Here is an 11,690-nt window from a genome sequence, read left to right as displayed (position 1 = left end):
TTGTTCTTTCATAATTGAACTCCTTATTGTACAAGCAACTGTACATCCTGCTGTTTTTGCTTAATGTTATGATATACACATTTATCCATGTCATCGCATTTTTATGGTTACCTAATTATCTATAGTACAGCTATCCCATGATTTACTTTTTTGATTATTTATGGTTACAAGTAACACTGTGGTAAACTGCTGTGAGCAGTAAATTTTTACTCTTATTTTGGGTGACTTATTGAAATAGTAAATGGTAGATTAAGGGTATATCCTTTTAAAAAATGTTTCTGATACATTGTTACACCAATTTCCAGAAAGGTTGTTATTAAATTATACTTGAGGGCAATGGAAAGCTATTAAAATTATTTAATCTGGCAGAAAATATATGTCAGCAGTTCTTACAAAGCATTGTGCCTTTGGGGAAAAGCCCCTTTGGAAAAGTGTCTATCTTAAAGTATGAAAATTCTTAACATTAGATTTTCTATACCACATAACATATCTGGGTCATGGGGAGAAGTAAGGGGGAAGAACTGAGAAGAATTTGAGGTACTTAAACTAATATATCAGACATGATCAACATGAGAAACTAAGGATACCAACACTATGAAAAGACCTAAATATTTTAAATACTAATTCAGAATATTATTTGGTTATAACATGTCAGGTTTATTTACTTATTTTGTATGATTTCATGTTGCTTAAAGGGAAACAATGTAACTGGGTTTTAGTCCATTACTCAGTTGTGAAATCAGTTTATTTGCTATGACCAGTACTTTTAAATACTTTTAAGAGCAAATTCAGTCAAGTGTGGCAGCACTCACCTGTGATCCCAGCTACTCAGGAGGCTGAGGCAGGAGGATAACAAATTTATGGCCAGCTTGGGCAATTTAGTGAGACCTTGTTTCAAAAAAGGGCTGGGGATATAGCTCTGTGGTGGAGTATCCCTGGGTTCAATCCCCAGTACTGAAAAACGAAAACAAAAATATTATAAATTAAGTGAAAAACGGGAAAGCATTGCACTTAATTAAGGGAAATATTATTTTGTGAAAATTGTTTTCAGTTGTGGGTGTATTACAGAACATATTTTTTATCGTGGGATTTTATGAAAGAAAAATAATTTGAAGTCATTGGGATAGTGGAAAGAGTCTGGGCTTTGGAATTAGCTAGACCTCAGTTTGGATCTGGTCTGTGCATATGCATGACTTGCCAGTTACTACCTTCTCTCTGGCTCCTTCCCAGGGTGCGCACAAGGGTAGAAATTTCTTAGTGTGCAGTGATTAATAAATATGTAATTACTTCCAAATATTTCCCCCAATAATGTCCTCCTTGTAGAAATATTCATGAGAGGGAAGACAATATGTTTTAGTGATGACTGAACTTGCTATATTCTATTTTAAAAATACCTCCCTCAGTCTTTTCTCAAATTTGGTTTAGTAAGGAGAGTTGAACACAGTTCTTTCCCGTCTTTTCCTGTTCTCGCATTGTACTTTTCTATATTATAAAATTTGGCATTTCACCTGTTGAATATTGTCTAATCATTTCATTGTTTAGCTAGTATTATGGACTTTCAAATCTCTTCTAGTTCTTAAGACAGAGCTGGGCACATGGCAGGGGGCCAGATGAAAATTTGTTGAGTTTGGACTACAGCACATTTTTTTTTTTTTTTTTTTTTTTTTTTTTTTTGCAAAGTATCGCTTGTTATGTACGGGGAAGCAGATGTAATGCTGATTCCACCAGCATTTCTCACTCAATCTACTCCATGCTAAACAGGCCAGTTAGGCATTAAGTCATGTCTCTGGATAACACAAGTGGAAAGTGTGAACAGAAAAACCACTTTGTGCGAGGGCAGTTGAAAATTAGATCCCTTCCCCTCCCCATTCCTATTCCCATCGGGGAGGGGGCACTTATCAGCCTGGAGGACCAAGACCCACAAACGTGCTGGCGTCCTGAGCTCCAGAGGCTTGCCAGCACGCACGATCTCCCGCACTGAGAGCCCTTCTTCCCAGATGAATTCTCATAGTATCGCAGTCTCGATCGATACTGGATGGCAGACGTGCTCCCACCGTCAAGTGTAGGCACAGGGCGGTGGATTTAGCCACCCTGCCTCTCGATCGCAGCATCTCATCAGTTCAATACCTGCAGAGGATGTTAACCAGTTCCCCGGTGGACACCCACCCTGTGGTCTCCACTTCCCGCTGCGGTTTCCCTCCACAGTCCTCCCTGAGCGTCAGAGCTTTCCAGTCAGGCCTGGGGGGCGCAGGGTCGCTGCTGTGCGGGGCTCTCCAATGGATGGTCCCCTCCCAGGAGGCGGCTGAGGTGGGGAGGGCCGCACTCCCTCACACTCCAGACCTTACCTTCCTGCGTCTTCACCTGGGGCGGGGGTTGAGCCGAACAGCAGGGGAAGGCTGCCCCTCTGCAGACCTCTAGCGGCTCAGAGGCACTGCTAGGAGGGGCAGTGATGTGCGCCGCCACCCAGCTGGGGCTTCAAGGCTGAGCCTGGCAGACAAAACCCCGCCCCCGGCACCCGCTCCCACTCCTGATTGGCTGGATCAGCCAGGAGGTGGCCCAACAGGCCCTCGGCTCGCGTCCCAGCTATAAAGCCAGCCTCGGCATGACCGCCGTGGCGAAGCTTGTGTAGCTCTTGTCGCTCGCCCGCTCTCAGCCCTGTGGTCCCTCATTCCTCCTGGAGCCTGAGCGTTCCCGACTCCACCATGCCGAGGGGCTTCCTGGTGAAGCGAACTAAACGGACAGGCGGCTCATACCGAGTGCGCCTAGCTGAGCGGGTCTTCCCCTTGCTGGGACCCCAGGTGGCGCCGCCCTTCTCCCTGGAGGTTCCCAGTGTCTCCCTTCCCGGTGCGGAGCAGGCGGTGCCCCCCACCCAGGAGGAGCCCGGAAAGGGGCTGACGGCGGAGGCGGCCCAGAAACTGTCCGGGTCACCCTGTCGGGCGGCTGGGGTGAGCCTGGGAATAGGCGGGCAGGAAGGCACAGAATGGAGGGCTGATGACAGGGAGGGTCCCAGACCCAGCCCCAGCCCCGCAAAGCCGGCGGGCACCGAACTCCGCCGGGCGTTCTTGGAACGCTGCCTCAGCTCTCCTGTCTCCGCTGAGTCTTTCCCCGGTGGTGCCGCCGCTGTGGCTACTTTCTCCTGCTCGGTGGCTCCAGCAACCGCACCGACCTCTGGGGACCAGTTTTTGCTGCCGCTCCGGGCACCATTCCCAGAGCCCGCGCTCCAGCCGGACCCTGCGCCCCTCTCTGCCACCTTGCAGGGCCTGAAGCGAGCCTCTGGCAGCGAGCGCCGTGTCAAGGTACCTCTAGGCTGTGCGCCTGGAGTCACGGCTGCGGGAATCAAGAAGCCAAAGGCCATGAGGAAGTTAAGCTTTGCCGATGAGGTGACCACGTCCCCTGTCCTGGGCCTGAAGATCAAGGAGGAGGAACCGGGACTACCTTCCAGGGGCTTGGGTGGCAGCCGCACACCTTTAGGAGAGTTCATCTGCCAGTTGTGCAAGGAGCAGTACGCAGACCCCTTCGCGCTGGCTCAGCATCGTTGCTCCCGCATAGTGCGTGTTGAGTACCGCTGCCCCGAGTGCGATAAGGTCTTCAGTTGCCCTGCGAACCTCGCCTCCCATCGCCGCTGGCACAAGCCACGTCCTGCAGCAGCAAGCGCTGCCACAGTCTCCTCCGCCGACGGGAAACCACCTCCTTCATTGTCTTCATCTTGTCTGGACTCTGGGTCCCTTGCATCTTTTCCGGCCGAAGGGAAAGAGAATAGCAGGGCAGAGCGGACTGCGGATCAGCACCCGCAGGTCAGGGACAGCTCCGGGGAGGATCAGCACCAGGACAGTGCTTCGCACCAAGGCCTCCAGGTGCTTCCGCACCGGGAGTCACCATTGCCACAGGTCTCCTACCGAGAGGGGGTGTTGGGGCACCAGGTGTCTGGGCCGGGCAGTGCCAGTAGTGGTGGGGGATCTGAGATCTTCATATGCCCATATTGCTACAAAAAGTTTCGTCGCCAAGCTTATTTACGCAAGCACCTGGGAACTCACGAGGCAGGCTCAGCTCGTGCGCTAGCTCCCAGCTTTGGCCCCGAACGCAGGGCACCACTCTCCTTCGCTTGCCCGTTGTGTGGGGCTCACTTCCCATCCGCAGATATCAGAGAGAAGCACCGGCTGTGGCACGCTGTCCGCGAGGAGCTGCTCCTGCCCGCTCTGGCGGGGGCTCCTGGTGAAGCACCAGGCCCCGGAGGTGCATCTGATGGAAGTGCTCAGCAAATTTTTTCATGCAAGCACTGCCCGTCCACTTTTTTTAGCTCTCCAGGGCTGACCCGGCATATCAATAAGTGCCACCCCTCAGAAAGCCGGCAAGTATTGCTGCTGCAGATGCCACTGAGGCCGGGCTGCTGAGGGCCCAAGAGATCAGGAAGATTTCAAGGCTGGCCTTGGGGAAAGCAGATCATAGGAATCGCTGTGGGGACTTTCTTCAACTTGCAAGTTTACTTTCTTTTCCATGCTTTCCCTCCTAAAACTCTCGCAGTAGTCAATGTTCTGCCAGGGGAGCAGACAGAAAAATGTAAAATCCTCCTCTAGAGCAGGTATGTATAAGGTATAAATATTCATAGTCAGACTGTCAGCTTTAAATCTTCCTCACTAAATCTTCCCCACTAAAATAGGATTTCCCCCCTCAAAACTCTGGAGACCCTTAACAAATCCTATATGATTTGTAATTCCTATGGAAATTTGCAGTGAATGCATGCATGTCTCAATGTCTACAAAGGGTTCTGACTACCAAACGTGGTGGTAACCAGTTTTTGTTTTTCCTCTTGCCATCACAGGCACCTATGTAGTTTCTGTCTCAATAGGGTCAGATATCTTGCATTGTATATTCTGTGAATTAAAAAGTTATGTGATTGGTGCCAAACTTACAGGGGGGCAAAGATTCAAGCACTGTGTCCAGGGCCAGGAAACATAAGAGGATGTTTGCTGCTTTTGGGGGATATGAAAATCTCCCTTGTAACCTTTTCACAATTATATGTACTAGTCTATTCTTAGTTTTTGGAGGTGGTACTTTACTAGAAGGAGTTGAGACACTCTCAAATTCTTACCTTTAGCTATTTTGTGTGCAGTATTCAGGAAGAGCTGCTTTAAACCTTTCTTTACATAGCTTTTCGGAAATGTAGAACTTGTTTCCTGACATTTGACTGTTTTAGTAAGATTTCACCCAAATTATTTAATGCTTCTGCTGTATATCTCATACTGTATATATGAAATTTGTTCAGCTTAAGGAAGATGTTAATACCTGTAATACACTATGAAACTGAATGGCAATTCACTCAATATTTAATATTTTCTTTTCAGCAGCAACTTTTGAATTTCTTTTTGTAAACCATATTCAGTGTACATTCTGTACTCATCCCCTAATAGCTAGAGTTTGGGATATTGGCTGAGCATTGCTTGACAGCTCAGACTTGTAAGATGCTTATCACCAAATAAATGTACATAGACTGTGCTTTGTTTTGTTGTTTGTCTAAATAATGGCTGAACACAGCATATTTTCAAAGTCACATTTATTATCTCCCCATTGCCAGTATTCTACTTTAGAATTTTAGTGACCCATTTGGACAGAATACAAAGACAGGAGATGTATTTTGCAAATGAACGCATGGTGTAGAAATGCTATCCATCTGAAGTATAGCTGCACAGACCGACGCGCCCAAAGGCCAAAAATATGTACTGATATTTCAATATATTTTCTATTGCTATTTGTTAAAGTATTTTCTTAAAAAAGGTTCAGAATAGTGTCACCTGAAAATGACAAAAGTTATAACTATCTGTTATAATTTTAAAGTGATATCACTAAGCTAATTTCACTATCTCAAGTTGGTATTTTCAGTCCATTTTATTATACATTACTATCAATCCAGTAGATGTTCATTTAAAACAAACTGAAAGCACCTTAGAAACATGTGAACAGTAATGTTTGATTCTCCTTTTTATAATCCTTCACCTTGACTGTGGGAAATTGTCTATATCGTTAAGTTTGTTCCCAAGGACTCCTTATCCATTTGTTCATCTTTTAAAATAAGCATTCATAGAAATTTTTAGTTTGTATTTACAAGAAAACAAAAAATGAAGTGCATGGGAACTCAGTAACTCTGAAAAGCTGTTTTAGAAAATTTTTCTGGAAAGTTTTAGTCCTGAAAGCATATTATAAAACAATGTGACATTTAAGAAATTAAAGAAGCATAAGGTCTGTAATAAATTGATGCTTTAACCAACTGCACTGGGTGAAGTTTCTGGCCAGTCTCATGAAGGTGTAAATTTCCTGTGTTTTTAATGACTGCGGTGGGATCTCTGAGAAATAATTTGGAGTGAATCCTCAATAGGAAATTCAGTTTTCATGATTAGCTAAGATAATCTTAGTTTATGTTTTACATCTCCCCATTAATCATATAGCCCTGCTTATTAAATCTGAAAATACATGAAATATGTAAGACAAATCATGGACAGGACATGATAAGAATATTTTTATTGTGTTATTAAATACCATGTCATTTTTTAATCCCCCACTGTTACAAATTTGTAGATACTATATGAATGATACATAATTTATATTCTATGGTTTGCCAGTATGATGTATTTATTTACACATGCAGTTGGTACCAATGTCATGCTACATATTTCCTTAAGAGATGCCCATTCAAAACAAAATGTGAGCAGCTTATCTACCATAGGAAAATACTTCTGGAGGATGGAATGTCTACCAACTTGCACTGGAAAGTTCAGTATTAATAATATTAGATTTAACTTAGACTCCTGGGTCATGTTCCCTTTTCTTTTTAATAATACACATAATTTAAGCAACATATTTATGTCAGAAAAGTGTTTTTTCCTCCTATGGATCATTTTCTTTTTGCTACTTAAGAAAGAACACAGATAAGCCAGGATCTATCAGCCAATAATCAAGGGCCACAATCTCAAGACAGAAATAGCAATTTAACAGCAATACCACTTAAAAGCAAAACAAATTAGAAAATTATTTGGAAGCTAAACAGAAATCAAAATTCGGCAATGATTTTTCTAGTTATTGGATATGTCATGGTATCACCTGCACAGCCAAGAAATGAGACATTGTCTTGGGAAGAAAAAGTTAATGCTAAAATTATTTTACTTAAGAATTTGAGATGCTAAGTGAGCATTTTGAGTGTTTTATTTTTGTAACAAATACTCTACACACATCTGTATTAACAGATTTGTAACTTTTTGCTCTAACTACAAATGCTTAAACTTAATTTTACATTTGTAAAAAAAATTATACATTTATTGAGCCATAAAGCTGCAATGAGGCACAATAAATAAAATGAGACTATTTGTCCAATTATATTTTGGCTCAACATTAATCATGAAATTAAAGGTAAAACTATTTAGACATAATTATCTAGGAAGGTAAAGAGTGTAAAATAAAACTCCACACCCTCAAAATATGGCAGCTTGGAGTGTGAGGAAAAAACAAATTGAATAAATAGTCCAAATCTAAAATATTAGGTTACAAATTATTTAAGTCCAGTGTTTTCTCAAACATACAGGAAAGAACATGCATGTTATGGCAGGAATGAAGGCCTGCAAGGATTAACACTTTGTTCGTGCTAAGGTGGTTACTGCTGATCACTGTTGGGCTGCTTGTCTCCTTAGGATTTATTGGCTGAGCCAGAGGAACGACGCAGTTTCATGGACATGCGGCTTTTGCTAGTTCGAGGAGACATTGGAGAGGCCAGGTCAGCCCCATCTACCTGCGTTGCTGTGGGAGCTTCACTGGGTAGAATCTCTGGGTAGGAGCCTGTAGGAAACAGCAAGAACATAAATATATAGTCATCTGGCCTCTCATCTCATAAGACATAACCTTTTTGCTACTGATCTGGAGTAAGGATCCCACCCCTTAATGAGGTCTTTTGAAAAAAAAAGCAAGCCCCAGATTTGCTTGTTACCACAGCCTGCTAATGTAGTTAAAACCCAGTGATTTGGTGGCTCAGGTCATCATATTAGCCATATAGCGCCAATCATCATGTCCAGAGCCAGAACCCTGGACAAAGCAATGGGAAGCAAAATCTCTGGGCAGAAAAATGAGGAATTCAAAGCACTAGTGGCATGCAAGGAAGGGCACAAGAAGCAGGTGAGAAAGACCAATTCTACTTCTAGGGTTCAGGGAATAACAACAAGAAAAACAAAACAAAAACAAAAAGCTGGGCGGTGGGTGGGCAGACACTTCACTACTCAAACTAGAGGAAAACAGCACTAAACAATTCTAACAGTTAAGTTCCAAAGAGGACTTGGCACCTATGAGACCATCATACATGCTAAGGTGTTTAAGTAGGGTTTTAAAAGGAGCAAGACAGATTCCAGGGGGAGGGAAGAGGATAAGAATTCTCATCTGAAAGTCGGTTAAAGAGACAAACTAGCCTCAAAGACATCTTAATTTAGAAGAAATAAGTAATGCTTTTGTTTCCCTAACTTGAACTTTTGCAGTTATACTATATTCAGTAATAGCATATAGATAGCCAGTGGAATTAGTAGATGTAAAATTTTAAAACAAGCAAAACAAATTCAAATAAGAGAACTCTGTAAGTTACAAAGTAATTCTTCACCTTTGTTTTTTTTTTTTATGTCTTTGAATTATGATTCTCCAACATACAGCAATGCCACAGACCCTTGCATGTTGTAGGCAAATTTCATCAAATATTTTCCCAACAAATAAGACATTAAACAACCACACAGATTGCAGGCTTAAACTTAATACTTCTTACTATGTGGGGAGACTTTTGGCATATTTGTTAGCCAATGAGACATCCCACTGACACTTCAAACTTGGAAAAAATGCTAGTACTTCCATATAATGAAACATTTGTACTTAAATTGAAGTTATAAATATTTATAAGAAAAAAACAAAAATGTTCAATAAGGAGTGAATATTCTATTGAGATATCTTAAATAATTAAGAATGCATCTCTGCAGAACATTTCAAAGTGCTTTTAAGGCCAAATGTTATACTTTTCCTTGGAAATGCATATTTGTTCTTAAGTATGTCACTCAAACTCCATGTCAGCTCTCTCCTCAAAGTAACTTTTCCAACATTTTCTTTTCTAAATTGAAATGAGACTGGACTTCAAAATACAAGAAGGAAATATATTTTTGTTCAAATTTACTCCTCCTGAAGATCTGAATTGGCCCATAGTAGACCCATATTGGAAAATTTAGAGAAGAATAGAATTCATGGCCCAGTTAGGGAAGCACTGCAGATGGACAGCAGAAGGAAGGTGAAGAGCAGTATCTCATGCTTTTCTGGTAGTGCATATTATTCCCAGCCATCATGAGAGGCCTTCCCTGGCTGTTACCTTGAGATGGCCAATGTTTTCTAGCGGAGGTTTTGGGAGGAAGAGAACTATCACTGCATTTCTTTCTTTGTTGTGAATGAAGAAATGGAGTAGCAAGCAGAAGCAAGAAAACAAAAGAGAAGATAGATAACAGATATGAGAGACATGGTGCAGAATTTTACAGGTGTTAACTGAGGAGTGGAGAAGAGAGTAATCAGTTCTTTTTATGAAATATAATTGGGCATGCAATGAATGAGGGTGATGATGTTTCACAATGGTCAGCACTTTGTAAATTCAAGTGTTATACTTACCAACTAACAAAACAAGTTCAAATAGGAAAAAAAGAAAAAAGGGAAAAAAGTCTATGAGAGTTTTTACAAATGTGTACATTTAAAAATGTTCATTATACTAGTGGACGTTATCCTAACCACTCAGTCATAAAATATCTAGAGATGTACTGTCTAATATGGTACCTATAGCCACATTAAATTTAAATGCAATTAAAATTAAATAAAATTTCAGTTCCTAGGTGTACTAGCCATATTCCAAGTGTTCACAGTCACTTTTGGTTAGTTGCTACCATACTAGAGAGATACAAAACAGTTCCATCATCACAGAAAGTTTTACTGGAGAATACTACTTTGTCAAACTTTATTTTCCTCACTCAATTCTTCAAAAAAAAAACAAAAAAACAAAAAGCACACAGAGCTCCATGCAAATTTACTCCATAGCTGTTTTATCCATTTCTATTACAAATTTTTCTTCTTAACTATTCCCATTCCTAAAATCTTTTTCTTTCACTACTTTTAATAATAATATAAATAAAGCTAATCTTCAGCTGCCTGTGTGCATATCCCAGCTTTATCACTTAAAAAATGTTTTTTTTTTTTCTTCAATAACAGCAAATCCTTCATGTCTCCCTTATTGCCTCCAAAATGAAATCCCTCTTTGGTCAACTGAGTGTCAAATAAGGATTTTTGGCACATGTGGTATATAGTTATCTATACCTACTCATATTTTAGCAAATGATAATTGTGGTATATACTGGATACACCCAAACTCTATATAATTTACGGTAGGTAGACCTCAATTTTAGAAGTAAAGAATATAGTGATACCTGCATTTCATTTCACATTCTATTCTGCCTAACTGTTGATTTATACTGAGTCATAAAGAACGCTGATTATATTATATAATTATTTATTAATATATCTTCAAGGACAAGTTTTAAAGTATCTATGGGCTCCTAAGTGCATAATGTATCTGTTATTAACACTCTTACAGTGCTCATAGAGGCTGTGCCTATGTCTTTTTTTTTTGGTGCTGCCAGGGACTGAACCCAGGGCCTTGTGCATGCGAGGCAAGCACTCTACCAACTGAGCTATATCCCCAGCCCTGAATCTTTGTCTTTGATAGTATAATAAACTGGTTCATATACTATACATTGATTATAATAAACTATTATAAATAACATCATGAATATAACTTTGGGGATTTATACATTATAAAAGGAACTCAATGGATAGTTATTTATTATCATTTTATTTATAATGTTTAGTAGTTCTAAACTGGTCATGTTTGTCATCAAAGTTATTGGGAAAATAGAGCCTTTTAAAATACTGTAACTTTGAAAGTAGCTTGAATTAACACTGAACTAAAAAAACAATATGAATGTGTTAGAAAGAATATGGGCATGGATTAGATTAAATACCAAGTTGTCACTTTACTAGCTGTTTAATCATGAGCAAACTGACTCCAGACATTTTGTTATTTGTAAAATGGAGAAAATAACAGTTATTTTACAAAGTTGTGGGAATTAGTGACTATATATGCAAAGATACTGGCAAATGTAGCTATTTGATAAAGCTATTAAATAAAGAGCAAAAGTTAACAGACTGAAAAAAACAGATGACGATTACAAAGGATCATAAACTAGAAACAGTTTTGAAAAAAATAATTACTTATGAAATATAATTGTTCAAATGTGGAGAACACAACATACCCTTCCTTAAGGTAAATACCCTTCATTTAGGGAAATCAAAGAATTTATCCTCTCTTATGCTGATGATCCTATGAAATACAACCTTATGTTAAAGGTCAGATTACCCAAATAACCTTACTGCTTTAATATTGTTAAAGGAGTTGATAAGTGCTTAAGAGTAGCATGAATATAGCACTGAATGTCAAGAGGGAAACATAACACATCATTTAAAATAAAATAGTGAAGAAATACAGGCAAACAAGTATTTTCATTTTAAGATATTTAAGAACTACTATTGCTCAGACTTAAAACCAGGTTAAACTTGTAACAGTTTACTTCCTTCTTACAAATGAGAAA

The 11,690-nt window shown here is 40.4% G+C and overlaps 2 protein-coding genes across 2 annotated transcripts in view; one reads left to right on the top strand and one right to left on the bottom strand.

The window, feature by feature from the left end:
- The first annotated feature begins 1,897 nt into the window (after nucleotides 1-1,897).
- On the top strand, nucleotides 1,898-5,653 carry Insm2 (INSM transcriptional repressor 2). Its single transcript, XM_015489108.2, has one exon. The coding sequence runs from the start codon at nucleotides 2,703-2,705 to the stop codon at nucleotides 4,389-4,391; it is 1,689 nt and encodes a 562-aa protein (XP_015344594.1). The 5' UTR covers nucleotides 1,898-2,702; the 3' UTR covers nucleotides 4,392-5,653.
- Nucleotides 5,654-6,489: 836 nt separating this feature from the next.
- Nucleotides 6,490-11,690, bottom strand: part of Ralgapa1 (Ral GTPase activating protein catalytic subunit alpha 1) — a 234,592-nt gene continuing 229,391 nt past the window's right edge. Inside the window, exons 40-41 of the mRNA XM_048798440.1 lie at nucleotides 10,726-10,728; nucleotides 6,490-7,821 (exon numbers count right to left, since the gene is read on the bottom strand). Coding sequence (XP_048654397.1) covers nucleotides 7,673-7,821; nucleotides 10,726-10,728 — 152 coding nt within the window. The 3' untranslated portion in view covers nucleotides 6,490-7,672. The remainder of the gene's footprint in view (nucleotides 7,822-10,725; nucleotides 10,729-11,690) is intronic.

Source organism: Marmota marmota, unplaced genomic scaffold (genome assembly GCF_001458135.2).
Source record: "Marmota marmota marmota unplaced genomic scaffold, marMar, whole genome shotgun sequence".
NCBI classification, from domain to species: domain Eukaryota; kingdom Metazoa; phylum Chordata; class Mammalia; order Rodentia; family Sciuridae; genus Marmota; species Marmota marmota.
The sequence above is the reverse complement of the archived record's forward strand: the minus strand, read 5'-3'. Positions and strand labels throughout refer to the sequence as shown.